This window comes from Falco rusticolus, chromosome 5, assembly GCF_015220075.1.
Source record: "Falco rusticolus isolate bFalRus1 chromosome 5, bFalRus1.pri, whole genome shotgun sequence".
NCBI lineage: Eukaryota > Metazoa > Chordata > Aves > Falconiformes > Falconidae > Falco > Falco rusticolus.
The window spans coordinates 60359926-60387013 of NC_051191.1; the positions used below are offsets into that span (position 1 = coordinate 60359926).

The 27088-nt window shown below is 38.6% G+C and overlaps 1 protein-coding gene across 1 annotated transcript in view; it reads right to left on the minus strand.

The window, feature by feature from the left end:
* RFX4 (regulatory factor X4) overlaps positions 1-27088 on the minus strand; it is a 78699-nt gene that overhangs the window by 13074 nt on the left and 38537 nt on the right. The window contains exons 10-17 of the mRNA XM_037388644.1: positions 25914-26014; positions 24042-24100; positions 22320-22464; positions 18926-19020; positions 17340-17457; positions 10435-10554; positions 9072-9233; positions 2427-2589 (exon numbers count right to left, since the gene is read on the minus strand). Of these exons, the coding sequence (XP_037244541.1) occupies positions 2427-2589; positions 9072-9233; positions 10435-10554; positions 17340-17457; positions 18926-19020; positions 22320-22464; positions 24042-24100; positions 25914-26014 (963 nt within the window). The remainder of the gene's footprint in view (positions 1-2426; positions 2590-9071; positions 9234-10434; positions 10555-17339; positions 17458-18925; positions 19021-22319; positions 22465-24041; positions 24101-25913; positions 26015-27088) is intronic.

Consider the following 27088-nt stretch of genomic DNA (forward strand, 5'->3'; position numbering starts at 1 on the left):
CATTTGGTGTGACATTCACCTACAGCAGGGGAAGAGCTTGTGGCCCCCATACTGCTTATGTGCTCTGCTGGGCCCTTTGGCATGGGAGTAAGGCTGAGTCTGTGCAGCTATGGCAGCTGCTTGCTCCATTTCTCTCTTCTCCAGAAACCTGGAAATCTTAGTGCAGACTTTGATTTTACTCTCTTTCTTTCCAGGGCAGCCATTTGTTTGACTCTTGCATACAAGGTCTCATTTTATTCTTTTCCTCTCTGAAGAGATGGTTCTTTAATGCTTTTAAACAAGCTCTGTATTGAATCTGTGACTGTACCTTCCATAAGAACTATATAATGAATCTTGTGCTTCAAAACACCAAGGGTGAAGTCACTGGATTTCTCTGCAAACATTTCTTCAGGAACATCTCTCTATCAGCCTGTCACATTAGACTCAGATCCTATAAAAGCTGAAATACCAATGTGCTGATTTTGCTGTAGATACAAAATATGTACAAATTGTAATGATTCAGAAAAAATTTAATAGTACTATATAGAGGGCAAATGAGATCAGGAAATCATTGTGATAGAAGCCATGCAAACACAGATTCACAGAGAGGCCCTATCCCTATCAGCTTACGAACTCGATTCCAGACAAGAAAGCAGATGTCACTGAAATGTTTAGAAGCATGACCAAAATGTTTCTATTCAAGTGTCACAAATGAAATCAAATGGCAAAAGAGGCCAGGTTGTAGCATTCTTTGTTGCCTTTCTGAAAAGTTGATTCACCTAGATTGAAAGAGATTCCTTTAGGAACAATGAATTCTCACATATGTGTGCACGTATCTATTATACATACACAGCCTTACTGTGGTCTGTTCCAATTCTTGCATCCTGTTAGCTCCCAAACCTCCCTGTTGCTATGCTTCCACCAAGCAGTCATACTGCTGTATAGAAGAGATGTTCCATATCTCCATATCCAGGTCTTTCCAGTAAGGGCTTAGCAGTGACATTCAAACAGTTATCTAAACCTGACCACATCCAAGAGGGAAGGAGTTGCAGGGTTCAAATTAATCTACTGTTACCCTTCCAAACAACGTACAGTCTTCCACACTACAAAAGCACTTCTGCAAGGTTAATGAGTATGCAATGAGACTGGAACTCAGTAAAGTCTTTTGAACCTCTTGCATCATGTCAGTACTTGGGCATTTACTAATCTTGCTATGAGCCTCGCCCTTCCCCATTGATTATTTTGCAGTTGTTTCTTTTTAGTTACAGATTTCTATGAGTTATGCACTCAAATGAGGATGGCACAGAAGAAGTTTTGCTTGATGAAAAGAGCACTGAGAGATTTAGTTGGAGTGACTGAAGTTTTCCAAGATCAAATAATGTTACATAAATTTCTACTGTAATTATTTTAATTGAGAGCCTTGAGCAAATTTTGGTGATGGAGATGGGCTTAGAATATTACGGTGAAAATGTAGCTTTTTCTCCGAACTTTGGGCATCTTTTCTGCAGGTCTAAAAGTAGTCATAGAATCACTGAATCATTGAGGTTGGAAGGGACCTGTGGAGATTGTCTAGTCTAACCTCCTCTGCACAAAGCAGGATCCACTAGAGCAGGCTGCCCAGGATTGTGTCCAGATGGAGTTTGTATACCAGCAAGGATGGAGACTCCATAGCCTTTCTGGGCCCCCTATTCCAGTGTTTGATCACACTTAAAATACCAAAGTTTTTTGTTTATGTTTAAACATATTTTTTTGTATTTCTATTTGTGCCCATTGTCTCATGTCCTGTCACTAAATACCACTGAGAAGAATCTGTCTCCATCTTCTTTACACCCCCCAGCAGGTATTTATACACACTGAGAAGGCCCTCCCTGAGCCTTCTCTGCCTGATGCTAAACAACCCTAGCTCTTTCAGCCTGTCTTTGCATGACAGATGCTCCAGTCCTGTAACCATCTAAGTGGCCCTTTTCTGGACTTAATCCAGTATGCCTGTGCCTGTCTTGTACTGGGGAGCACAGAATTGGATCCAGATGTGGTCTCAGCAGTGCTGAGAACAGGAGAAGGATCACCCCTCCTGAGACATGGTATAGTAGGGTCATTCTTTGAGCACATCTAGCCTTTGGGATAGAATATGGCACAGGAAAACAGGAATCAGAGAAGAAATCCACTAAAGCCTTCTCTTTTATAAAATATTCTCCAGGCCTACTGTGTTTCTAAATAGATGAGACTTAAAACATGAGATGAGATAAAAAACATGCGATTATAAAACTGAGACATAATATAATCATACAACAGTAGCCCAAAGAATAACGATACTAGCATCTTTGCAATACAGACTTACTACATCAAGAAACAGATTTCACTGTATTTCCAAAAAAACCCCTAAGCATAAGTTCAGCCAGAACCCACAAAAAAAAAAAAACAACCCAGGATACGGGGAAGTTACTTACCCATGTTCTTCTCTGTGGGGATAAACAGGTATCCGGTGTGTGACAGATGATGATGGTACGTGTGGACTTCTCATGCAGGGCAACTGTTGGGAATTTTCAGCAGGTGACCCAGCAGCTGTTGTCACAGTGTAAGTGAGTGACCACGTATAGGATTGCATAGCCCCTGCAGACAAACAAGCATTAAAGGAACAGAGCTAACATGCTGTCATCCATAGAGGTGTTATGCTTTGAGATAGTTACAGGAAAGCAACCTAACAGGCAATGATAATGGAAACAGCATCAACACAAATGAACAAAAGTCATATCTGAGGCATATATAAACATACCAAATCAGCCGGAGTGTGCAAAGATCCAGAGGTAAGAGACATATCTCCAATGGCTCAGACAGTGAACTTTCAGTGTGGTGTTGAAATCATTTTATAGGAAAAAGTGGGGTAGGTCTTAGAAATGAAGGAACACCAGCACTAATATTTGTCAGGCATGATGCACCAAACCCTGAGGTCTCTCTTACACCAAGTGGGCTGCTGGCCTGTTTAGCTCTGAGGCTGATCAGGCCGGGAATGAGACAGGAACTACAATCAGAACAATGAAGGACTAGCAAAAATGGGTGTTATGCAAATGAATTTACTAAATCCTTTTGCAGTACCTGTTCCACCCAGCTAGGTACCAGCCTTTGTATTGGCAACACAGTGGTAGATCTCCAAATTACAACAAATATATAGACAGAAATTGTCTAGCCGTTTTCTTCTCACAAATAATGTTTCTTTCTTCTTTTGAGGTGACAGGGACTGGACTTAATTTAGTTTTTCATGTAGAGCATTTGTGGGAAGAGCAAAGCAAAGAAGTGGGTTTTCCATTTTGCTTGGAAGGTGCTGAGTTTTTTAATCATCCTGATCCCTTCCAGGCAGGAACTCCAGATTCATGAGCCAGCTGCTGAGAAACCTTTGTCCTTTGCACACACCCCTTTCACTCAGGAGGCTGACAGATCCATTGTTCCAGTATAACATAGCTCTTGCTGGAGGTCATGACCATACTGGCTGAGATTACCCTGCAAATGAGGACCAGAACACTGAATTTAACCCAATGTGAACACTAGTTTGGGGGTCTCTGGGCTCTCTTGACTCTTTTTCACTAGCTAAAAGGAATTGCAGGAGGTGATTCATTTTTTTCAGTGCAGATTCTAGGACTTCCTGTAGTATGAAAGGGCCTAATTCAGAGAGGGAAATGATTGTATTACCAGGTTTGTGTCCACTCCATGGCTTTGGGGAATGCAAATCCTATCTCAGATGTGTATAATTTTCTTCAGGTGTGTGTGATTGTATTTGGCAAAATCAGACAAATTTTTTTAAATGGGAAATGCTTGATTCTGGGACTGAAGAAAGGCATTCTGAGCTTCACAAGGCAAGTCCAGCTTGAAATACTCCAGCAGGGTGTGATTTGGTGCTTTTATAGTAGAAACATCTTTGGATCTGTTATGGCCAAGGATATTTGTGCTAGGTCTGTTTTCATGTGCCTGCATTTTCTGTCACTGACTTGAATTCTCAGTCTTCCATCTCCTCCCATTGCAGAGGACCACTGATATCCCTGAGACTGAAGAGAAGCTAGCCCATCAGTGTTGCTGTGGATATAAGCAGTCATAGTTCCTTGAGTAGAGGAAAATGTTTAAGGAAGCCTACCTTACTAGAAAATACAGTTTAAGTGGAACGGGCCAAAACTACTTATGTGGTCACCAAATGGTTGCATTTGAAAATAAGAGAAAAATCATTTTAACGATATCAACAATTTGTCTGCAGAATATTTTGGTGAAACATTTCGATTTCAAAAGGTCAACATATTTTTCAAAAGAGGCTTAAATTTAAAAGGCAGAAACAAAGAGAAAAGAAGGACAACAAAGATGGTGAAAAAACCCCCAAATACTTACTTATTTTTAGGTAACTTTACCGATTTTTTTTCAGTTTTAAAATTCACCATAAAACAAAAGTTTTACTTTGACCTGCTTTCTTTGTTCCGAGAAAAAATTGGCCATTGACCCAAAAATCTCATGACTTTCCTATCTCTAACAAGAAGTGGTAATAACAGGGCCAAAAGATCCTCTGCATTTTACCAAATATGGTTGATTTGACTGGCCCCAGCCATTCTGACAGCCTCCTTTTCTTTTTTTTTTTTTTTTTAAAATATGAGGAAACTTATCTCCATCTGAGGAAAATGAGTTAGTCCGGGACAGCAAGTTGTTTCATGTGCTCCCTGTGGGAATTCAGACTCCTTAGATGAGAGGACTTGGCTACTCCTGGCATTCAAGTCTAACTGGCAGCCACCTCACTTCAATTTTAAAATAAATGTTTAGGGTGTAACATGCTTTGGTCCTGTCCAGATAACACAGAAACAAATACAGAGAACATGTCTTGCACTGAGTTGTGAATATCTTTGTTTAATTTTCTTAACCAAGAATTGTCCGAGGTACTACAGGGTAGTACTTCACATAGCTACAGCTGCTCCAGGAAATACTAACTTTTCTTTTGGAGGTTATGGTTTAGAAACAAATGTAGGTTGGGTTTTGCTCTGGATTTACAGCATGACAGAAAGCAGTTCAAATATTTTTTTCAGGGTGTTCTTGGGAACCTACAGTTGCCTCACTTCTCTTTGCCTTTGTGGAAGGGATGCTGTTCTTTTCAGTGACCTAGTCACAAAGACAAAGAGGAAGGGTAGAAGATGTCATCAGATTTGTGGACTGTGTGTATGTATGTATCGGGTCAGCCAAGATACTGCCAATGTTGTGGTTGGTAGAAAAGGAGGAGTGAGATAAGTGTGAAAGTTTTTCATAGTTAGCTTTTTAATACCTGCCTATGTCTCAGTCCTATATGATTAATTTCCTCAGCTGGATGCAGAATTGAACTCCAGGAGATGAAGTCTCTTTTAGATATGACTGAACCCAACTGAACTGCTTTCTGAAATAAGGAAAAACAATAGTGATTGAGCAACATTTTGCTCTGCTTTGTGTTCTGAACATGCAGGGCTTGATTAAAATAGGGAAATTAATTTATTATCACTCCTTTTTCTTTTTTAATGAAAAATTTGATTTTGAGCATACTAACCAAAAGGCCATCTGACCTGTAAGAGAGCCAAGTATAAATGGAACTGCTATCAGTCCAAGAACAGCCCTGTTGTTATTGGTGTCATCATGTACACCAGTGGAGAAAGAAACAAAAGTTGCTTCATGATGCTGCATATTACATTTGCTTTATGCTGGAGTAAGTGACCACCCAGGTACAAGCAAGATGCTTACAGCACTGTGTATCATGTCTGATAGTAAGCAGTACTGTCAACTCAAGGAATCAGAAATCTGGAGTCAGACCCCCATTCTGCCCCCACACAACAAAGAAATTACCTTAACTACCAGCTTCAGGGGAAAAAAAAAAAAAAAAAAAAAAGAACCCTTCCATTTGGAAGGGGAGAATTATCTTTTGAAACTGGAACCTTTGACTTTTACACTCTATAGCTGTAAGAATTGAACTCTGTTGAACAAGAGCTCATTTTCTCATACATTCATATGAGTCCAGGAGCTGAAGCTTTAGGAAAAGAACACAAATTTGTTCTACTTACACACACAATTATAAGAGGTGGTAGCTCTGTGCAAGCATCTCCTGTGCCATATTCCCAGAACTCTAATACCTAGCTTAGACTTGGAAAAACAGTGACCTTAAATGACTATTGCTGACCTGCAGACTTATTTCACACATAACATTTTTTGAAACCAAACAGTAAACTGCATAGATTATTTTACCAGCATATTAGGAACTACTTACAATTCAGAGTTCATTTTGGGTTGTCTAAAAAGCACTGCATTGGCAAATGAATAATCACAGCTTTAAGAGTGGCTTTAAGAGAGAATAGCTTAGTTAGATAGCCATATAGCTATCACTTTTATTACAATTTTGTTGCAGTTTGAACAATCATTAAACTGGCCTTTGTGATTTGGACAGGATGGAGACTAATTATCCTTTTAAATGTCTAGTAACTTAACAAAAAGTTTTAAATAAAATGTTCGCTGAGCCATGCCAGATGTTCTACCGCAGAATGTTATCAATAGGATTCGCCTTTCTTTTGCTCAGTATCATGTCATTGCAACAGTTTAATTTGCTGGTTTTGTACTGATCACTGACTGAAGGCAAAAAGGTTAAAATGTAAGTTTAATAGTTAACTTTTATTGCTAATGCCACAAGCAAGAAAGAGTTAATGATGCCTTAAACTGGGAAACTGAGAGCTAGTGGTAACCAATGGAACTAGTTCTCAAGATCTGCAAAGCATTTGCAGAGTTTTACATTTACTTCATAAAAGACACATAAGAAAATCAAGAGTGTACTTTAAAATATCTCTCCAGAACAGAAGTTTCTGTTCCAAAATATTCTATATATTAATGCCACAAATCTGTATATGGAATACAGCAACACATCTTCAGCACCCCTATTTTAAAATAGAGCAATTTCCTATAGCTGAAACATGGTTGTTATTTTGTATTGCTTTATGTGAATGAACCTTGCCTTCCATGATGTAATGGTCAGCAAACTAAAAAGGCAATTGGTTCATCTACACGGAAACAGAGGTATTACTAATTGCCCAAATTAAGACAAGGAAATACATACTTACATTTAATCTTAACCAGACCACTATTTGCATTGACAAATTTGGCTTGTGCTAGGCAAAAATTATTTTCATACTTGCAAAAGTGAGATTGCACCAGACTGCAAGAATAAAATCCAATTCAGCCAAACAGAAGGTTTTAAAACAACTTAAAAATGAAAAGCTAGAAAAATCAGAGCTAAACAAATCAGAAATGGCTTTCTTGCCTAAGAAGTTCTGCTATGGGAACAACTACGTCAAGTTCTACTGCCTGTACTGTGGGAGTAGGTCCTTCAACTATTGTTCCCAATAGTTCCTGGGTTTGGCTTGAGACTTCACACTAGCAGACCTTGGCCTTACCAGGACATAAAAAATTAGAGGGAGAGAATAAAACAGACATAATAAAATAATAAAAAACATGAAAACAAAAAGGAATTGTATTTGTAATGTTTGTGTGAGTCCAATTCCTTGCATTACTGGTGGGATTCAGGAAGGATACGTAAGATCCATGCAATTCCCAGGCGTGCTCAGATCTGTGCCTAAGTCAAGTGAGCTGAAGGTGGAAGCTCAGGTAGCTGACAACTGGGCTATTATATAACTATGGAATAAGCTTTGGGTTAATAGATATGATAGTCACATAGAGTTACGCATAGAGTTACAAGTCCCTCAAATCTCCATTCCTGTGAATGCCACTGGAGAGCACACAGTTCCCTACTTTTCAATCTTTTACTGCTGGGTACAGTTCTGCATCATACGAAGTTCTGGTTATAACATCACAATGATCCCATTGGGCCACAGATCAAGTTACCCAGAAAATCAATATTTCAGCAAGACTCAAACATATACACCACCTCCACTGTCGCCTGATCTGAAGCAGTGTGCCCACTTGCTATGTCTAGAAATCACGTGCCTCATTAACTGTTCTGGGGGTTATACCAACCTATTTCCCTCCTAAATATTGTATTGTCTCCAACAATGAGAAAACGTTAAGTTTTGATGTAGGGACAAATGTTTTTAAATCTCTTTCCACCACAACTATGCATTGTGCTTCCCTGTGGTGCCTTTGAAAACATGAAAAACATTTGTCAGAAAGATTTATTAGTCCTTTAGCCACTGCCAAATTCTCCAGTGTGGTAAATCATCACTTTCTGACATTCTTTCAAGAAGGTTTTGTAAGTTTTCTAGTACATCACAAAAGTGATCGTTTCCACATTCTGATTATACACCCTTTTCACTGAGGAGCAGCAAAGCTGGAATTTCACTGCCTGGAACGCCTTCTGAAAATCATTCACATTCCTGCCTTTTTTTCCATGAGCTAAGAAAACACTGTCTTTTGATCATACAGACAGACTGTCCCGCCCACAACCAAAAGGTAGCGAGTTTTACATTAGAGTACAGAGGATGGTTGCCCATTGGTATAGACCAAACAAGAAGCCAGTTTTGTGCTTATTGTTTTCTTTCAAACCTGCCCACAAGTTGAATACCTTTAAGCACAGATTTTTTAATCTGTGGGCCCACCAGAATACAACCAGCTCATGAGTTGCCATAGTAGAGCATGCAGCTGAAAATAGGTATCAGACATGTAATTCCTACTCTCTAACATTGAAAGATGAATGTTATCAACAATGTGTAAAATATTCCCAAGAGAAACTTGCACAGCTATTTAAACATATTTGGGTCTCAAATATGTTGAGAGATATCCAGTTCCCATTTTACCCACTAGGAATTCCTTAATCACTAGTGGTTTAGGATTTTGAAAACCTTACTAAACCTTAAAATATCTGGCACATTACCTTGAAGTATATAAAACATCCAAAGATCAAATCTTTTTACTGTTAGACTGTACATCATGTTTGGATACAGTGAGAAGGCATAACTGATACTGTATTACTGTATCAGATCTGTATAACAGATTTCGTTTTGGAAAAGATTCTCATCTCTCGAAAGCCAGCACATTCTGTTCTCAGGCTCAATTTCACATAACCAAGTGCATCTTCAAGCAGATCCAGGTGCCATAAGCCTACCTACCTGTTGTAGCTGTTATGCCACCGTACTCTGGGGACTGATTGCTAACGGGTGAAGGGGCAGAGGGCACTTCCACTGAGGTGGCAGATTTAGCTGGGGAGAATGGCACTGGGGAGGGAGTTGGAGGAGCTGGTTCACTCAAAATAATTTCTTCTCGTATTTCTGCTGCAGGATGAGAGAAAAATCACCAAATATAATCAAAGGCAGAGTCAAGAAACACTGAGAAACTAAAAAAAAAATCAACACAAGCAGTTAAGTTCTGTAGGTTGTATTTCAAGAAATGCATAGCAGGAATCACAAATATTTGAAAGTACTTCCATACACATTCAGCATTACAACCTTCAGTGTACCTTCATAGGACCTCTGTGCTGTTATTCCCATTGCATAGATAGGAAACTTGTGCACAGAGAGTTTAAGGCTTATATTCCTGTAATGTGCTATTAGACACCCAAAATTAGGAGTCATGCACTCCTACTCCTTCTAGAGACATTGGAAAGAAACAGGAATCTCCAGGGTATTCCAGTGGCTTTTGGTCACGACCTTCTTCATGGACTGAAGAGGATGACACTCTGGATAGTTGTAGCTGCTAAAGTTATGTGGAAAGTACACAAGGATAAACAATTTGTCAAAAAATCAAGAGGCTATGGCAGGCGAATGAATTAAATCATTCTTCTTCCTATAAATCTACAGAGTGACAAATTAAGCCATAGCTAAAATGAAGAACGGAACTTTCCAAAGGTGGCAAAGGGGTTTAACTTGCCAAAATTAATGGGAGATGCAAGGAAGGAAGATCACTGAGGACCCCGCATTACAAGGGGTTGCCTTGAGCAGAGAGACTAAAGGCAGTCTGCTCGCTTCTGTTCTGGCAAGGCAGTGTAGAGCGGAGCAGGACTCAGAGCTTGCTTCTGTACAGGCACTCAGATCGTAAGTACCAGAAACAGTAGCTTTCAGTTTTGTCTCTGTTCACTTCTCGTATCTCTCCCTCTAATTTAGACTGGTACAAATCCACTGATATCAATGACTTTATTCAGTGTTAAACTAAGGTGAGGAGAGTCAAGAATCAAGACTAGGTCCACTGAAATGCAACGATGGCTTAGACACATTGACTAAGGTAAAAAGTTCAGTACAAAAATCTTTTACCAAAACACAAAGTGTGTGCTTAGGGATGCAGTTTCAGCCATTCAGAATTACATCATGAAGCAGGCAGGCCTCTTTCAGAATGTATTTCAAATCATGACGGAACTGAGAAACTTTGCTCCTAGATGTACCTCATGGGGCTAGATGAAGGTAAAGAAATGTTCTAACACAGAAAATAGCGAATCCAGTGGAACAGAACAACATAAGATGAAAAACCCAACAAACTCACCTGTGCTTCCTTCTCCTTTCATTGCCCTCATTAGCTCATTAGCTCTCTCCTGACAATGAAGTGATTCTAGCAGGTACAATACGTAGTCATCGAACATCAAGTGAATAAGGTGAAAAGACCCTGGTAGTAAACAAAAAAAAAGTGCCATTGACTGCCTCAATATACTCTTTGAACCCACGATTACAGTATTCGACACAAACAGTACCAAGTAGGACTGCCTTCAGATCCTACTGCCACTGAAGTAGCTCTCTTACTCAAGCTGAGAGAGGTCAAAGTAAAATGGGACTCGCAAACTTTGTTCACTCCTGGATTTATACAGGCTTATATGACCAATTATTGTGATACAGGGTGCACAGAGCCTGCCTAACTGGAAGCTGGGACTTGGAAATTTCTTCTCCTACATTACCATTGAACAATTTAGACAATTACACTACAGTGGAATTGTTTCCTTTTATCTAAGGGACCAGATACAAGTTTCTGTCAGAAGCAGAATCCTGAATTGGCCGCCTTAGGGACACATTCTGGTATGCATTTTCTGAACTACTTGTGTCACTGGACAAATAAATGAGAGACTAATCAATAGGAAGGCAGAAACAACCTTCCACATTTCCTGATGGTATATGTCCAGTCTGTTGCCTGGACTGGATAAGACATCCATTAACCGCCAAACACAGAGGCATTAGCAGCAATTGTGGATGTCTTAAAGGGAAAAACTTGTGCCAAAGCTTTGCTCTGTCCTACTACTGCTCTGTATTTTCCTAATTATCAGTTTGAATCATATCAGCAGCAAAACATTTGACTTGTTTCTGTGCTTACTTCTGAAGATGCCCTCGATAATACCTCATAACTGCCATGATAGGAATGTGGAAAGCTTAAGGACTAAAGGATTAAAGAAATTAAGGGAAGAGTATGGACAACAGAAAATGTGAGGATAGAGTCAAAACACACTTTGAAAATTACTAGTAAAAGAAGATTACATAGCTAGCTATTAGCCACAAATCTTCAAGTAAGATTTGAGTACAGATGGAGAACTTCCTAATGTTGTTAGGAGGAAGGACTGGGAAATACTATGGACTACAGTAATGGAAATGAAGTTTAATAGCACACTGTAAGAAGTTCTGCCCTTAGAGATTTGTATCATCCTCTGATTTATATACTTCCTCTGTAGAAACAGAAGTATGACACAAGGCACTGGTGAAACCTCAGTGAGAATATTGCATATAACTCTAGTCACCCATGTTCAACAAAAATTAGTACAAGTTGAAACTGGTATAGAGAAGATTAACCGGAGGATGCAGGGAATGGATAATGGATTTTAAATGACTAAAAATGCCCCGCCTGGCTTCATTTTGCAGAAAGGAAGTGAGTTGCTTCTCATAATTTATAAGGATACATGTCAGGGATGGTGAAGAAATGTTTGCCCTAGAGCACACAGCCACAAAAATGGATATGTAAGAAGAGACCACAGATGCATTTCAGGGGAAAATTAGAGGAGCAAAGCATCAGAGCTGAGAGATTGTGTAGTGTCCTTCTGAAAGTAGTAACATTCATCTGCAGGGGAAGACTGACAAATATCAAGTTGGAATTTGGCCAGTTTATGCAATGGATGCCATTCACGGAGTACCTATAATAGTTCCAGACAGGATTTGATCATACAATGTTGATTTTTTAAAAAGCTCCTATGTTGATTTAGATTTGCATGGAATATTTAAACATGTTCATGTAAGTCACTAAATAACTCTGGCAAGTGCAAATGCAGTCAGCTTAAAATAATAGCCAGTCCAGTTTATACCAGACAAAGAGCATCAGATGAGAGGGAAAAAGAGATCAACTACTGCTAGACAAAACAAATGCCTCACCTGGAAGTGTTCCTTTTGAAATTCCATTACTCTATTTTGATGAAAAATACTTCCTTGGGAAAAAGATGCAACAAGTTTCAAATTCAATCACACTTCATAACGCTTGGTTTCTTCTCAGGAAAGTTAGGTTTATCTTTGCATACTAACTAGCTTTTATCACAACAAAGCACAGCCATCCCTACTCTAATTTCTGTACTCAAATATACTGTTGAAGGGCAGAAGAAGTGGTTTGAAAGGCCCTATGTCCTTATACCATTCTAGCTGGCACTTCAGCTTTCAAAGCGACTGAACATATTCTTTTTCTTTGTGACCTGTATGGTCTTTGTGTTTCATTCTCTCATTCCATGCCTGCATGGCTTCTGTTGTCACTGATGCGAGCTGAGCACGCACACTGGGAGGTGAACATGCACCTTTGTGTTCTTAGGCAAGGCAGCACAGAGTGAGGACGTACATGATTGCAACACCTTTGCTATGGGCAGGAAATCTTTGGCTACTGGTGAACCTAAAGCATTCAGGTTTTTATCTCTCGCTATGTGTGGAAATCAAAATGGTAATAATTTTCCCCAGCCTTTCAAGGGTGAATAGTGATCTTCACTTAACTACTGCAGACAATTTGTTTTTAGAAATCTTTGGGGCTCAACTCTTGTTAAATAAAATCCTATTCAATTTAGCAGTACAATAAAGACAGAAGACCTGGCTGATCACCTTGTTACTGACCTAGGATTTCCCCACCGGAAACCTAGATTGTCAAGAATATCCACAAAATGCTCGCTCTTCTTCCGGCTACAGTATTTCAGTGGGAAGTTTCTATTGACTGTAGTTCAGTTAGTACTGCTAAGTACTTCCAAGGTAAGAAAAACAGGCCTAAATGTTGGCAAACTTCATATGGTGCTATAAAGCTCAGGGTACTTAGTGTTTCCCATCAAACTCCTTGCTCAGCTTTAATTTAAAATAGAAATTTTTAAGGAAATTTCCTTGCAGTTTCATAAAAATATTTGCAAGTGTGAACCCTAAACACTGAAATGACAAGAACCCAAGATTTGCTATTTTTAAATAAATCTTTGGTTTTTGGGGGGGTCTCATGCTTTGTTTTGAAAACTTGGGGTTGGCAATACTGAATGCAGCATTTAAAAACACTCCAGTGCCCTTGTCACTCTTTTGAATTTCTCTCTTCCTCCCCCATTATTTCTCCCACTGTGTATTTTTAAACTGTGCATAGAGTTCTTGAGCCCAGAATTTGCGTGAAAGACACTAGACAAACAAGTTGTTGGTACTGAATGAATGCAATATTTTTACATTTTTAAATGAGTCAAATGAAATGTAAGCTATAGAGAGAAACCAATATCAGGGCAGGCATTTCAGCTACACAGTGAATAGCTATTCAGCACGATGTACAATAATTTATTCTGTGTTTGCAAGCTACTGTTTTTCACATGAAACTGTTGGGTTCTTTCAAGTATATCTTTAAGTACTGAAATGGATCCAGCTGTGGCTGGCAAACCATACGCTTCTTGAGGAAAAGGTAACAAGTCATTGAAGAGACTGTCATTACAACAATAAATAGCATTTGGCTCTAGTTTTCAGGAGCTGACAAATCATTGCAATGATTACCCAGTTAATGTACAGTAAGTATCTGCAGCTATTACAGATGCTACATACAGCAATTATGTGTAAGTAGAAAAACAACAGTGAGATTTCCAGATCTGGAGAAAATCATGGAGCTTCTATTACTAGTTACTTTATAAACTGGATTCATTACCCAAACACTGCCACCAACTGTGCCTTTGATATGCGTAGACAGGAAGGATGAGGGAGGGAGGCAGGCAGAGAAAAAAAGGGAGAGGGAGCGAGAGGAGCTTTTTTTTCCGCAAGGGATTGTTTCAACCTGCCCATGCCACTCTACTTAAAAGCTTTGCAGAATCAAATCTCTGTGCCAGCCAGTCCAGTGCCAGGTATTCCAACTTCTTCCAATCTGAATTCTGTATCATATATATCAAAGATAAAATAATGTTGTCCTGTATATAGTAAGGATCCCATCATTTAACACATTATTTTACTTTTTAAAAATATTATAGTCTGAACATCTGAGCATATATATTGTTTGAAGTGGAAAAAAAAGTTAAAAATCAGTCCACTGAAACAGTTCACAATGCAGAAAAAAATGAAAAACTTTTCATCTAAGACCAAAGGTATACAGATGTAAACATTTAGAATAGTAAAACAGTTTTTGTTTCTCTCCATAGAATGCATACTTAAATGCATACATTATTCTAAACAGCTAGAAGGAACTGTGTTAACACAGAAGGTTTCTGCCATCTAGCTCTAAACTGTTTACATTCAGGGATTACTCTTTTGGAACTTGCTCATCTCTAATTCATAAACAATGTGTCAAATGGCCTTCAGTGAAAAAGTAGCATCATTAATAAATTACTGTAAATTTGTGGCCATGGCTTAAATAACATCTAGGACATTCTGGGGGAAACAAGGTAGGGATAGCCCAGGTTTCTGAATGATAGAATGAGGATATGTTTTTGGTGTCATTCTCCCCTTTGAAAACCTGAAGGCTCAGATGTCCTCCTGTCTCCACTGGCACTGCACCTGAGCAGGGAAAACTCCACCCTGTACAAATAAGGGTCAGAACAGGGACTGCATCAACACTTGTCACATCACCTCCCAGGAGGGAACACACCTAGCAGGCTGCAGACCTCTACAGCTCAACAAATGATCATGTGGTTTCTATAAAGTGAAATAGTTTCAACAGAAAAGAGGAGAAAACCCTCCCACGGGACAAATCCTCTAGCCTGTTGATTAGAGATCTTGTTCTGGCAGTGATTAACACTGCTTCAAGACTGCTGAGGCAGGCAACTGTGGTCTAAGCACCAAAATGTGACAGATGCAAAATAATTCTTTTTTATTTTACTTTTTAAAAAACAAAGATTTCTGAATCTGTTGAAAATCCCAAACTCTCTCAGCTTTACACTGAGCACAATAGTTGTTTTTCTAAACTCTTGCATTGGCTACCAAATTGAAGAGCAGTGATCAATCCAGTTCTAATTATAACACTGCATACATATGAAAAACACATAAGCTATGACCTTTCTTTCCCTGTCATCACATATAAACATATAAAATTCATGTTCAAAGGTGCGTGTCCATGTAAGAAGATGACTCATGCATTAGTACACACAGATATACTCAGTGAACTAAAAAGACAAACCAAATAAACCCAAACAAACAAACAAACAAAAAAATCCCTCAAACCCCCAAACCCTACAAACTTAGCTGAGCAGTTAAAGTTCTCAAAAATGAGAAATTCAAGAGCCAAATTTATAATAGGGATAGCAGGTGTTATTTTGGTAGATCTGACATATTATATTGTGGTAGGTCCCAAACTCAAACCAATGAATAATTCTCAACATTCTCATTTACTTGCTACATGGCAAATTCTTAAATGTTTATGTTAATAGGTAAGGAATCACAGCTGAGGAGCACTGTACAGACTGTCCAGACAACTGGTGGTCTAATAACTATTTGAGGAATCTCTGTTTGATTAAAGATGTTTCAGTGATTGATGCTCTGAAACAGAGAATGCTTGATTAGATTACAAACATCCTGAACACGAATAAAAATAATGCTGTACTGTGCAATTCAGTAGCAATAACATATCCTTGGGGGCAGTTTAATGCCAGCATTTCATGACTTGTAACAGCGCAACCTCAACACAGCACTAATGCAGGATAATTCTTCATTTGCTGGGTACCAGTGTGTTTCACAGGTTGAGATTATGTCTGCAGAGAGAAGCGTAGCAACACGAAGTGCTAGAACACAGAATTCAGCATTTATACAATACTCATGCAAAGGGATTTTTGGATACTGGAGAAAAGTATACTGTTAGTTAAGCAGCATCAGCTACTTTTATGCTCACAACAACAGGAAAAGCTGCAGTGACTCAAAGGGAAAAGGAGTTCTAGGGGAGGTGGAAAATAGATGTGACCAGGACACTGGTGCTGAAAACACAAGCTAGCAGATGGAAATCATGATCATCTTGGGGATGTTCACCATCCTGATGTCTAATGGTGACTCACTAATACCTGTCTAGAAAACTCTTTACAATGGGAAGCCAACAGAAGTAGTTTCAGGTTAAAATAAAAATACAGGTCATATTGTGCCTATCTGATAGTATCTGAATTTATGCTATTAGATGGCTCTAAAAGCATAAAGGGCATCAAAGCTCAGCTGGCAGAAAACCTTGTTCAGTGCAGTGCCTTCATAAATTCATTCATTATTAATCTTCTACTAACATATTCAGACAAATGTGCAATTATGAAAATCAGCCCTCATGCAAAACGTGGTCCCAAGTGACTGTGAATGTTCTCACTTTTGACATGGCAGTCCATTTTCAATCGTTCCTGGTTTTAGCTGATTTTAATCTGAATTGCTGGTATCCCAGCATTCAAGACAAAGCCCCCTTTGAAACTGTATAGAAACGCAACATGCTTTTTCATTTTAAAAGTGGAAGTCTGTTTTTCCACTCTGACTGAATTCTAAAAGAATGGAAGAGAATCTGTCCAGTGTATCGAATCACACTCATTTTGCAAAAACTATTTTAAAATGCTATGTCTTTTAAAAACTGAGCTGGCAAAGTGGTTCACTGGAGAGCTTTTTGTCCACTTCAGGCAAAGTCATCTCTCTTAGCATAACGTGGTCGGAACGATTTGGGTAACCAGCCTCACTTTGCACTGAAGTGCATTAGGGAATGCTCCTGTAAGCAACTCCTCCAGCTGACCTGTGACTGATAACTCCAGCTACTGGCTAACAGCAAACAGAAGGAAGCAGTAATGTTTTCAGCTCCCCCAGCTAGATCTTGAAGTCAGACATCTGCCTGAGCATTACTTCCAAATGTCAGTAGCTCCAACTTTCTTTTTAATAGAGCTCTGGACATGTGAAAACCGGTTATGTTTTCACTTAAACAGTACATTACAAGCCAGGATACAGATTTTTTTTTTTAGTCTGTGGCATGCAACTATTACAACAAAATCAAAGTACCAAAGCTGGGTGCACTGTGCAAAGTCATGTCCCGAATCACTCGAGTGCCAAAACAGGACCACATCAGGAGGAACTGCTGAGCTACTTTCTTTAGAGAGCCTTGTCTCTTGGCAGCTACCTGCAAGAAAACAGATAGATGGAGAAATTTTTTATTTCTACTTCTTGATACAGCTGAATAATGCACATATTTGTCTTCTTTTTTAGTACTGACAAACCACTTAACATTATCTTTACATGAAAATAAACTCTAACATTTTTAAAAAACCAAAAACAATGTTACACAGAAAACTGCCTTGTAACCATACACAACTTTCAGAAAGAGGAAATCATAAAGTATTATTCAACACCAAGACTGAATCTCAGTGAAAGGACTCCCAAAAAATTGATCTGATTTTCATCTTAACCTAATTACTTATGTGTTCATTATTGTTTCCTAGTCAAGGAAGCAATTTAAAATCAAGAATGCTTGATCTACACTGAAAATTTATATTAATATTTCAAATAAAATTTACTCTTGAATATAATTTTTTTTTCTTTCATGTTTTTATTTTTGTGAATTCACACAGTCATTTTACTAGGAACAATACTTGCCAGAAAGCACACTTTAGGCATCAATTCTTCAAAAATTTATTTACTATAGCCATATGTGAGTTAAAGAATTATGTTCATCCAATCAGCTAATAAAATTCATGTCAATTTCTTTATGAAAATTAACAGTTATGGCCTGAATTTCAAATTACATTCCACTCACTAAAAGAAAAGTTCCTCAAAACAATCAAAGTGTTTCAAGTAATTTGGGGAATTATCTGTTGTTTTCTGTATGCTTGCTTTTTTTTTTTTTTTTTTACTTACATCTTAGCTTTAACAACTCGAATGAGGAGTTGAAATTCTAACAGAACATCCTAATACAAAGTACAGCTACTGACAGAAGTTAAAACAGTCATTCATACAGCTTCATACTCAACGTAAAATTATGGTGATGCCTGATCCCTTCTGAAAATATTTTTTAAAGATTTATTACTAACTTCCTGCATGTACTTAAATTAAAATAAAATATTCTATTATTTAAATTTGGTTTTAATTTAAAAATTATTTTTAAAAAATTATTGGTATCCTAAATCAGCTCAAAAGACAACATAAATGTGTCCTTGGCTGAATGGTAATGCAAACTTTCATCCTTACATTTGAACGTATATAAATGAATTAGCTAGCCTAAATATCTTTTCCATTAAAATCTTAAAAGGCCAGACTAGATTATGCTTTTATTTGCACTGTGTCATTAGGATGACTCTGAACTTATCTCTCCATAACTGTGAAATAGAGATTTGATTGGAAACCTCAGCCCTGTTCCATTCTTGAATATGGTCTTTTGGGACAGAACAGACAATGGCAGAATAAAGCAGAATCCTGAATGTAAGCAGGTGTCCATGAAAACTGGTGAGATTTTCCCCACTGCTGCTTTACTCCTGCTGATTACCCATGCCTGGCATTTTTTTTGCCTTTTTTTTTTTCCTCCCCGAAAATTCTGACATAAATAGAGCTCATAATACACATCAGTAACTCAGGTCCTTAATCCTGCTACCAACCTTTACAACACATCTGTCCACCATGGAATCCAGCCACTCGATGTATGACTCAATGGGGGACTGCTCCTCCAGAAGGTGATCAAACTCTTGATACACTGGCAGACAAAAAATAGCCCACCTCAGTACTTGGATTTCATTTCAAACAAAAGAGAAACAAATCACAAAAAGCTGCCAATATTATCTCAAGTTTGTTGTGTTTTTTTATAATAGATTACTTAGCTATAACAATATATTGGTGCTGACCCAGTAAGTTTGCTTGGTCTCTTTTTTCTACTGAAAATGATGGAGTCATTGGAAGTGGTATTTTAATGTAAGCAAATCAGGGCCTATTGTTTAAAATGAATCTTTTAATTTAAGCTTTGGCTGTCTGGTGTGCCCAGAAGTGAAACATTTATAGTGTTCTCTATGCAGAGTGCAAAGCTAGGCCTTGACCCTGGTGATGAAAAAAGGTTATAAAATTGATTTAGAAATGCATGAAGAATCTTCTAAGCATCAAGTGGATGAGTATCGTTGATAGGGCTCTTATCTGTATAATGCTTTAGTTGCAAAAACATGATTTAACTGCTGCAAATCATCTATTTGCAATTCCGGAAACACACACAAAGAATTTCCATAAACTTCTACTTCTTCAAAACAAATTGCTACCAATGCACAAATGCTATACTTAATTCATCAAGAAGAGTTTCAAAAAGCAAACTGTGTACTTTTTAACCTCTCCCAAGTACACACATTCATATTCTAATACAGAAAGTAAAAACAACCAAGTCATCCAACTGCAGCTCTTAAAAATGCAAGTAGCTAGTTTATTTATGAGAATCAATGGCTGGAAGAGAGATACTCATGTGCTTTGACACCTTAAGAAGCTATTCTTCAATTCAGCTAAAAGAAAAGGCCTGGTAAGTCAAGAAGAAAGATACTCTCTACCTGCTGTGTTACAGGATGATCTCAATGTGCTATGCATTTCCATTTATGCTCAATTATAAATAACAGGAGGATGGAATTTCCCACCATAGGAAAGGTAGGGGGGAAGGTGGAGGAGGCGAAGCTTAGAGATGATAGCTAGAGAAGTGAGCGAGAGAGGCTATCTGACAATAACACAAGGAACAAGCTCCCTGGTCTCTAAATTGGATCAGCAAGGTGAGCAGGAATGCACACCCTTCACAACTGACTATAACTTTGTTCCACGTAGACTTGCAAAGGCTGGATGGTCAGAAACATTAGTTGGGGAAGAAGGGAAATAATGACGTTTGGGCCACCCTTATCTTGTTTCATTGTTTTATTGAATGGGCAACCTCCCTTTATTCAGAACAGGATCACAGAGAAATCTAAATGTTCTCTCCTTACCTGAGTATTTGGCTGGACAAAAACTGCCTGATACAACAGATGAAGTAATTCATATGCTGTGCAAAGAGGGGAGCAAGAGTGGAAAAACAAATCAGTTGCCTGCTTCGCCTCTGGAGCAATGCAACTGTATGCAACGACCTATTTGAGAAAAGTAACTGTTTAGCCTTTAGCACCTGTTAAAAATACCTCAGCAGGATCTGAGTAAGAAGGAATAAAGAAACCACGCTACCATAAATAAATAAAGAGACAGCTAACATACAAAGCAGGAAGGAGGTTCTCTTATACCCAGTGATTTTTCTGTTTCTCTCTAAGCTTGCTTATAGGCTTATAAACACTTTTTTTTCCACTTACAGTAGCTGAAAATCATACTTTCTTGATTATTAACACCAAGAAAGTGAAAGCAGGCCATAACTCCATGTCATACAAGTGATACAGAGTGTGACCTTTGAAAAGATCTTTGGCCAAGTAGAATAAACATCAAAGATGGGGGGTGGGAGATTCTAAGTTTTAGAGTAATCTCTATGTATATCTGCACATCTCAGTGGAATCTCATTTCATGATGAACATTCATACTAGGTTACCATTTCTAAGTAATTGCTTATCAGACAATGCAGGCTTAAAATATGGAAAAACGTGTTCAAAGCCATTAGCATTCAGGAAAATCCATTTGATTTTATTACACATAAGTTTGTTTTTAAATAGTTAGCACATATACGAAAAGCTTTCCTAAACAGTAAGGATTTTCCAAATGAGAGCCCAAACTGTTGCTGTTACTAGGGATTCTAACTTTGGGAACCCTCTTTTTTGGCCAGTTGGAGGATATTGGGTAGATACTGAAAACATAACAGATGACAGAAAGATGCACCCAGCTTCTGGACTCCAGTCTCACTGTATGCTACCTTCCTTGCTGCCACATCAAGTTTCTATCTCCTCAAAAAGGAACAGGGCCAATCAGGAAATGACTCAAGGGTTAAGAAGGAGAGAAAGAGTACCAAGCACCTCTCACTGGAAAACAGAGCTAACAGAGAATACAAAGCCTATTCTGGGGAGAAGACTTCTAGTGTTAACATGGTAGAACCAGTGCCAAAGTTAACCTTGTAGGGTCCAGTGAACGTGTGAAGGTGTCACCCCTTCTCTTCACAGCCACTCACTGAAAGAGTTAGCCCACTAACAAACTACCCCTGCAGGGTGCCCACAAAGTGGTTGCCCAGGTTGCTCCCCATTAAGGCTGGTTCTGGATAAAAGATGACTGGTCCTCCTCAGGAGAGAGATGGCAATACAACAGGTAGGCTCACAGGGAAGTGAGGTTATGAATGATGCTAAAGACAAAGCCGGTCACTTCTGGTGCCTCAGAAGGACAGACTCAGCATGCTTAGGGGTACACCTAAACTTACAATCATGCACACTTGCTGGACAATGCAAGTTAAATTTTATTTTGCAAAAGATCTTGGACTCTAAAACCAATTTGCCAACATCTCCAAAGTCACTTTTCAGTTCATGCCCTTCACTATACTAAGCAGAGTCTATACTAGCCAATGAGCTTGCTCGATATGGGACTTCTTATAAAAGTTCAGGGTGAAAGCTTACCCCATCAAATGATCTTGTTTGTGAAAACACTGTATAAAATGTGGCCTTTTACAAATAAAAGTTTACAAGGGACTCAAATACACAACCACTTTAGCATCAAAGCCATTCAAAAGACAGCTGTCTTGCAATTCTACAGCAAGAGAGACTGGACTTTATCAGATTCAATGGTTAACTCATAGATCTAATTTGCTCAAGTTCCTGGAAAAAAATCTTCATGAATTTGAGTGCAAGTTTTGTGCCATTGGCTGTTCTGGATACTAGACAGAAACTTAATAGAAGAGTGCCCAGTTCTATGCCTCAAAGACCCTGACAGGGCTTTGCCTTACATTTTGATAAATGTCTCTGTAATTATCTTAAGCCTCCAAGCAAACCAATGGCTACAAAAACAGTGTTACTTTCCCTGAGCTTTGTTTCCAGCAGGAAACCAAGTTCATTTGGCTTTATTTGAGGGTTCTGCTCTTACATTGTATGATGAGCTTTCTGTGTTCCTCCCGTGAGTCCTCCATAGTATAGAGAGTTTGTTTGGTAATGCTATTCAGATCCACATTCCTCCAGTCCTCCAGCATTTGAAATGTGATGTCTGCGCTGTGGATCACCGTTCTCGATGCCTGTAATCCAATCTATTCATTAGTTCATGGTTTATTAGGTTAAAAAATAGGCTTTATCCACTTTTACGCTTCCTTCATGAGGCTTTCTAAGTTGATTCTCCTCGTAGACCCCCACCCACCAGCTTGACGTCTTATGGACATAACAGGGCACTCTACAGAGAACTCCCAAGTCATTTTGACTACTTTAATCAACTGCAAGTATTTTGATTGTATTCACCACAAACCCTGATGAGCAACCCTAATCTGGTGGTGCTGTTGCTATATTCCTCAGTCTCCAACAGTGCTGTTGATTTTCTTGACCAACTTCAGTTCAAAACCAAAAAGCAACAAGAAAAATCAAGCCAAACCCAAACAAACCCCACTCTGGTTTGCACCCTCCCCTCTCCCAAACTATGAAGACTCTCATTCTTCCCTCAGCCACATGAAAAGGTTAAACCTCATTTGCCTTCACATCAGATCTGCTTCTTGGCTGGTTGAGACAGGGGCCTGCTGCTGAAATTTGGGAGGATGGGCTGAGAGTAAAGGAAGTGACACAAGATTACGGTCATATAACACACACTAGATCTCTCTAAGTTAAGCAGAGATGATAACCCACACTAGGGTTATCAGCTTCCCCAAGGAAATGATGCATTTGAAGAGGTCTTCATGTAAATAAACTGTTTGATCCCAGGTTTGATGCAGAAGTTGTGGTCTCTATATCTTGATTTCCTCTGAATCTCTATGGACCTCCAAAGTTCAGTGATGATTCACTACATTTGGGGAAAGGTAGCACAGGTATCTCTGCCTCCACCACTAAAATAATGGAGACAGCAATCTACAAAGAAGTCCTTGCAGGAGTGGGGTTTTTTTCCCCCAGAGCTTCTTCTGTGACTTCATCAGTTACAAGGTTAACCTGGGGTGCTGGATACATACACCTTCCAAAAGTGGAGTTTCCAGTGTGATAGGGAAAACAAACTGTCTGCTCCAATACATGGGTGAAATGTCAATGAATTCAATGTGTTCTCCCCCTTTTTATCCTACACAGAATTTGGCCTCATCACTTTCTGATAGGTAGTTGCAATCTAAACTTAACTGGTGAAAAACAAACACTTCAGAGTAGTGTTCATATTCATTTGCCATGGTTGCAAGAGTATTTCTATTTAAAACCCCAGTGGTTCACATTTTTTGTTTTTTACTAATTTGCATTTGATTTATAATAGACAATTAGACGAGGGATTTATTGTCAGGCATATAGAAATTTCTCTTGCTTTGAAATAGACCTAATACAAACTGCTCTGAAATCAATAGAATGTCTCTCATTTATTTCCTGGAAATGAACCATCTCTTCAAATCAAATAATAATTTTGGTTCATAAAAGTATCCTGCTTAATTTAATGATAAGGGGTTGCCAGTTGTCTAGAAAAGCATTTTTTGCTGATTACTTTTTGATTTTTAAAAGACTGTCACAATAAATATTCAAGACAAACTGCTAACATGATCTCTTCCACTTTGAGCAAAGTCCAGCCTGCCAATTCATAAAATTATTTGAAAAGTCATTAAAAAATGATTCAGCAGACTTGGGTAACTGATATATTTACTTGGCAGAGATGATTCAGTGATGTCTGTCGCCGAAGTATTTGTGAGAATCTTCTGGACACTGCAGGAAAGAAGAGATACATATTTACATACTGTGCTAAATAAAGAAAGTTACTTCTTAACACAGTAATTAAAATAAGAACCAAAAAAATATATCCAGTTTCCCATACAAGATTGTGGCTATACAAACTTCATTCAAATATCCCAGTTTTAACTTAGTTTAAACCTTGACCTAAAACCTTAAATCTGGATGCTCAATCAGTTTTACAGAGGCATATTACAAGCAATGATTTATAGATGCTGTGAATAATGAGATGACAAGAGAAATGTAGAGGACAATGAAAGAGCTTTGCTTGTTCAGCATAGCAAATTTTCTCTTGATACACAAAAGAACTGAAGACCAGAAAGAACTACTTAATAGAAAGAAAAATGTTGATGCAAGAAGCGGGCATAAAATAATGACAGCTACATTATCTGTGGAAATTAGAAAAGGATGCTAAATCTTAATGCAAATGAGTTTTGGAGGAGTCTTTTGACTGGACTAGTAGGACCTAAAAATCTGATACAGTTTCAGGTCGAATTTGATCAAAGTTTCTGAAAGCTATTATATGATGTACTAATTTGCTATGGGGCAAGATGGCCCAGGAGGTACTTGACAGTCCTCCGCTCTCTTATAGCAATTTCCAAGTGATACGGGCCTTGTATTAACATATTTCCTATACCTGGAAAACAAACTTTAAAATGTTGTATGCTCATCTTTTGTCTGAAATCTGTGGCACAGGAACTGCAAACATGACCAAGGCTTGCAGTTACTCCTGTCGGTACGTCCACTGGCTGTGTACACTATCACAAATTCTGACGAGGAGGAAACAATTGCAGAAGCAACAAAGGCTCATGTAAAAGGTAGGATACACTCAAGTTTTTCCTTTTACTAAAATCTCCAAAGACTTGCAGAACTATCCAAACAGGCCTTAAACATGGCCACAGAGTAGGTTTTCCCTCTGCACTGTACATGGAGGCAGTTAAAAAGAACAGTTTGAGAATGATGAGAAAGTTCATTTGTCCATCTCTTTCTCTCTCCCTATAAGGTCAGAAAAGATTTTGCTGTTGCAGATTCTCGAGATTTTCGAGCTGACAAAGATGTGAAAAAGCATATTCTTAGTTCTGACTCTGTGGAACTTTAAAAATAAATCAGTAAACAGTGCAAAAAGCCCTGAAATTAGTTGTTCCAACTTACATCTTGACTGTTCCCAGTAAAATATACATCTAATTTTCCATGCTGATCAAAATAGTTAATCCTTCTCCTAAATTAGTTTTGTTTTGGTTTTTTTTTTTCCCCTTTAACTTTGTGGTGTGGAATTTAGTGCTCATGAAAGGCAAAGAACTGAGAGCCGTGAAATAAAGCAGGCTTTATCAATAGGTGATGTGCACTGCAGGCATCTACAAAGCACATCTGAAAAGGACTAGTGCCCTTTCCTGTGGTGACAGGGTAATTTGATCTCCTTCATTTTTAACTCTGGCACTTTTTTGAGTAAGGGCCTCAAGCTGTATTCAAATTGTGCTAGCCTAAAGGGTTGTTTAATAATTTCCTTTGCCTAATATCATCCCTAATATTTGCTTAATATCAACAAAATTAATTTCTTATCAGAATCCACAAGAAAGGAAAACCAATTCTTCTCATTTTGAGCAGTCCCTCATATCACTAAATGAAATTGGTTCTCATGAATAAGTAGAGATTGTAAGTGAATGCAATATTTATAATGCTGACATGTTTTAATTCCTAAAAGAACACTAATCTCACTTCCAATTAATTTGTAATCAATAAACACTATCCACATCCCAAGTTAACAGGAGACAGATTGGGCAATACATACATTCAAACTTAATATTTCGTAGGTTTTCTGGTAAATCGTGGAGAGCTACTTTCAGCCACTCATCCAGTTGCTTTGCAAACTTTCGGATCACCTGTGTCAAACTGAAAAGAGAAATCACTATATCTGAACAAGTTTATTCTGTGCTTTATATTATAAAAACTGTGAACATGTGAAGATTGTGAGTCAATTATTTACAACTCACTATTATGCAGAGTTGCTAACACGGTTTGTAGGTGTGAAGAAAAACTTCTGAAAACATTTGTAAGGAAAGGGAAACATATCACCACAATCAAGACCTCACAAAGAATGCAAGTCTCTGTATTGCACTGCTTTGATACTTACAAACACTATTCTTAGCTTGAAATAAAATCATTCCCACTCTGTACAAACATAAAAACGTAAAATCAAAACTGTTTAAAGAAGGCAATAGATCAGGCTTTGGATTTCAGCTCAGCTGTGTCCACATTTATACAGATGTGCACAGAGATGTGCAAGTGAAGCAACAACCAACTGTGCTGCATGCTGAGCCAGTGAGTGGGTAATGACGGTGGGGAGGAATTTCCAGGCCAAGCCCACACAGGTGGGGGAAGCAGGGGCGGAGCAGGACCTGCCTGCTTAACTCTGCAGAGTACAGGAACTTTCCCAGACAAGTGAGATTTCTCTTCTCTTACTACTCTTTCCTGACGGCTCCATCATTTCCTGCTAAACCTGGTAGGCAGTTCATTCCGCCCTTCTTAGAACTGCTTAGTATTAAAAGACAGTTTTCAAGAGCAGTTGCAGGGCGTTGTGCAGGGGACTCTCACAGTTGGTTCTGCCAGACTGAGCTGTGCTGCCTATAGCAACACCCAAGATACACAAATGAGAGAGAGAAGAAAGATGCAAGGAACTTCCCCTCTTTCAGACAGGCAGCTTTTTCTGTTTGTACTCCTAACACACTGCACTGAGAACAGAGCTGGTAAAATAAACATGGCCATAGGCTGCTCTGCTCCACTAAGACACCTTAAGAGGACAAGGAATAGATGACATCTGCTGCACCCCCTAAAAAGTGGCTTTTCTGGACAGCCAATACTTGTTCCCAGGAAGTCCCTCAGAGGATTCTGGCTGAGTCAGCAAGATTTCCTTCAGGAGCTTCCATTGCAATGAGACCCTTCTTCACCCCCTCCAGTGCAGGCTAT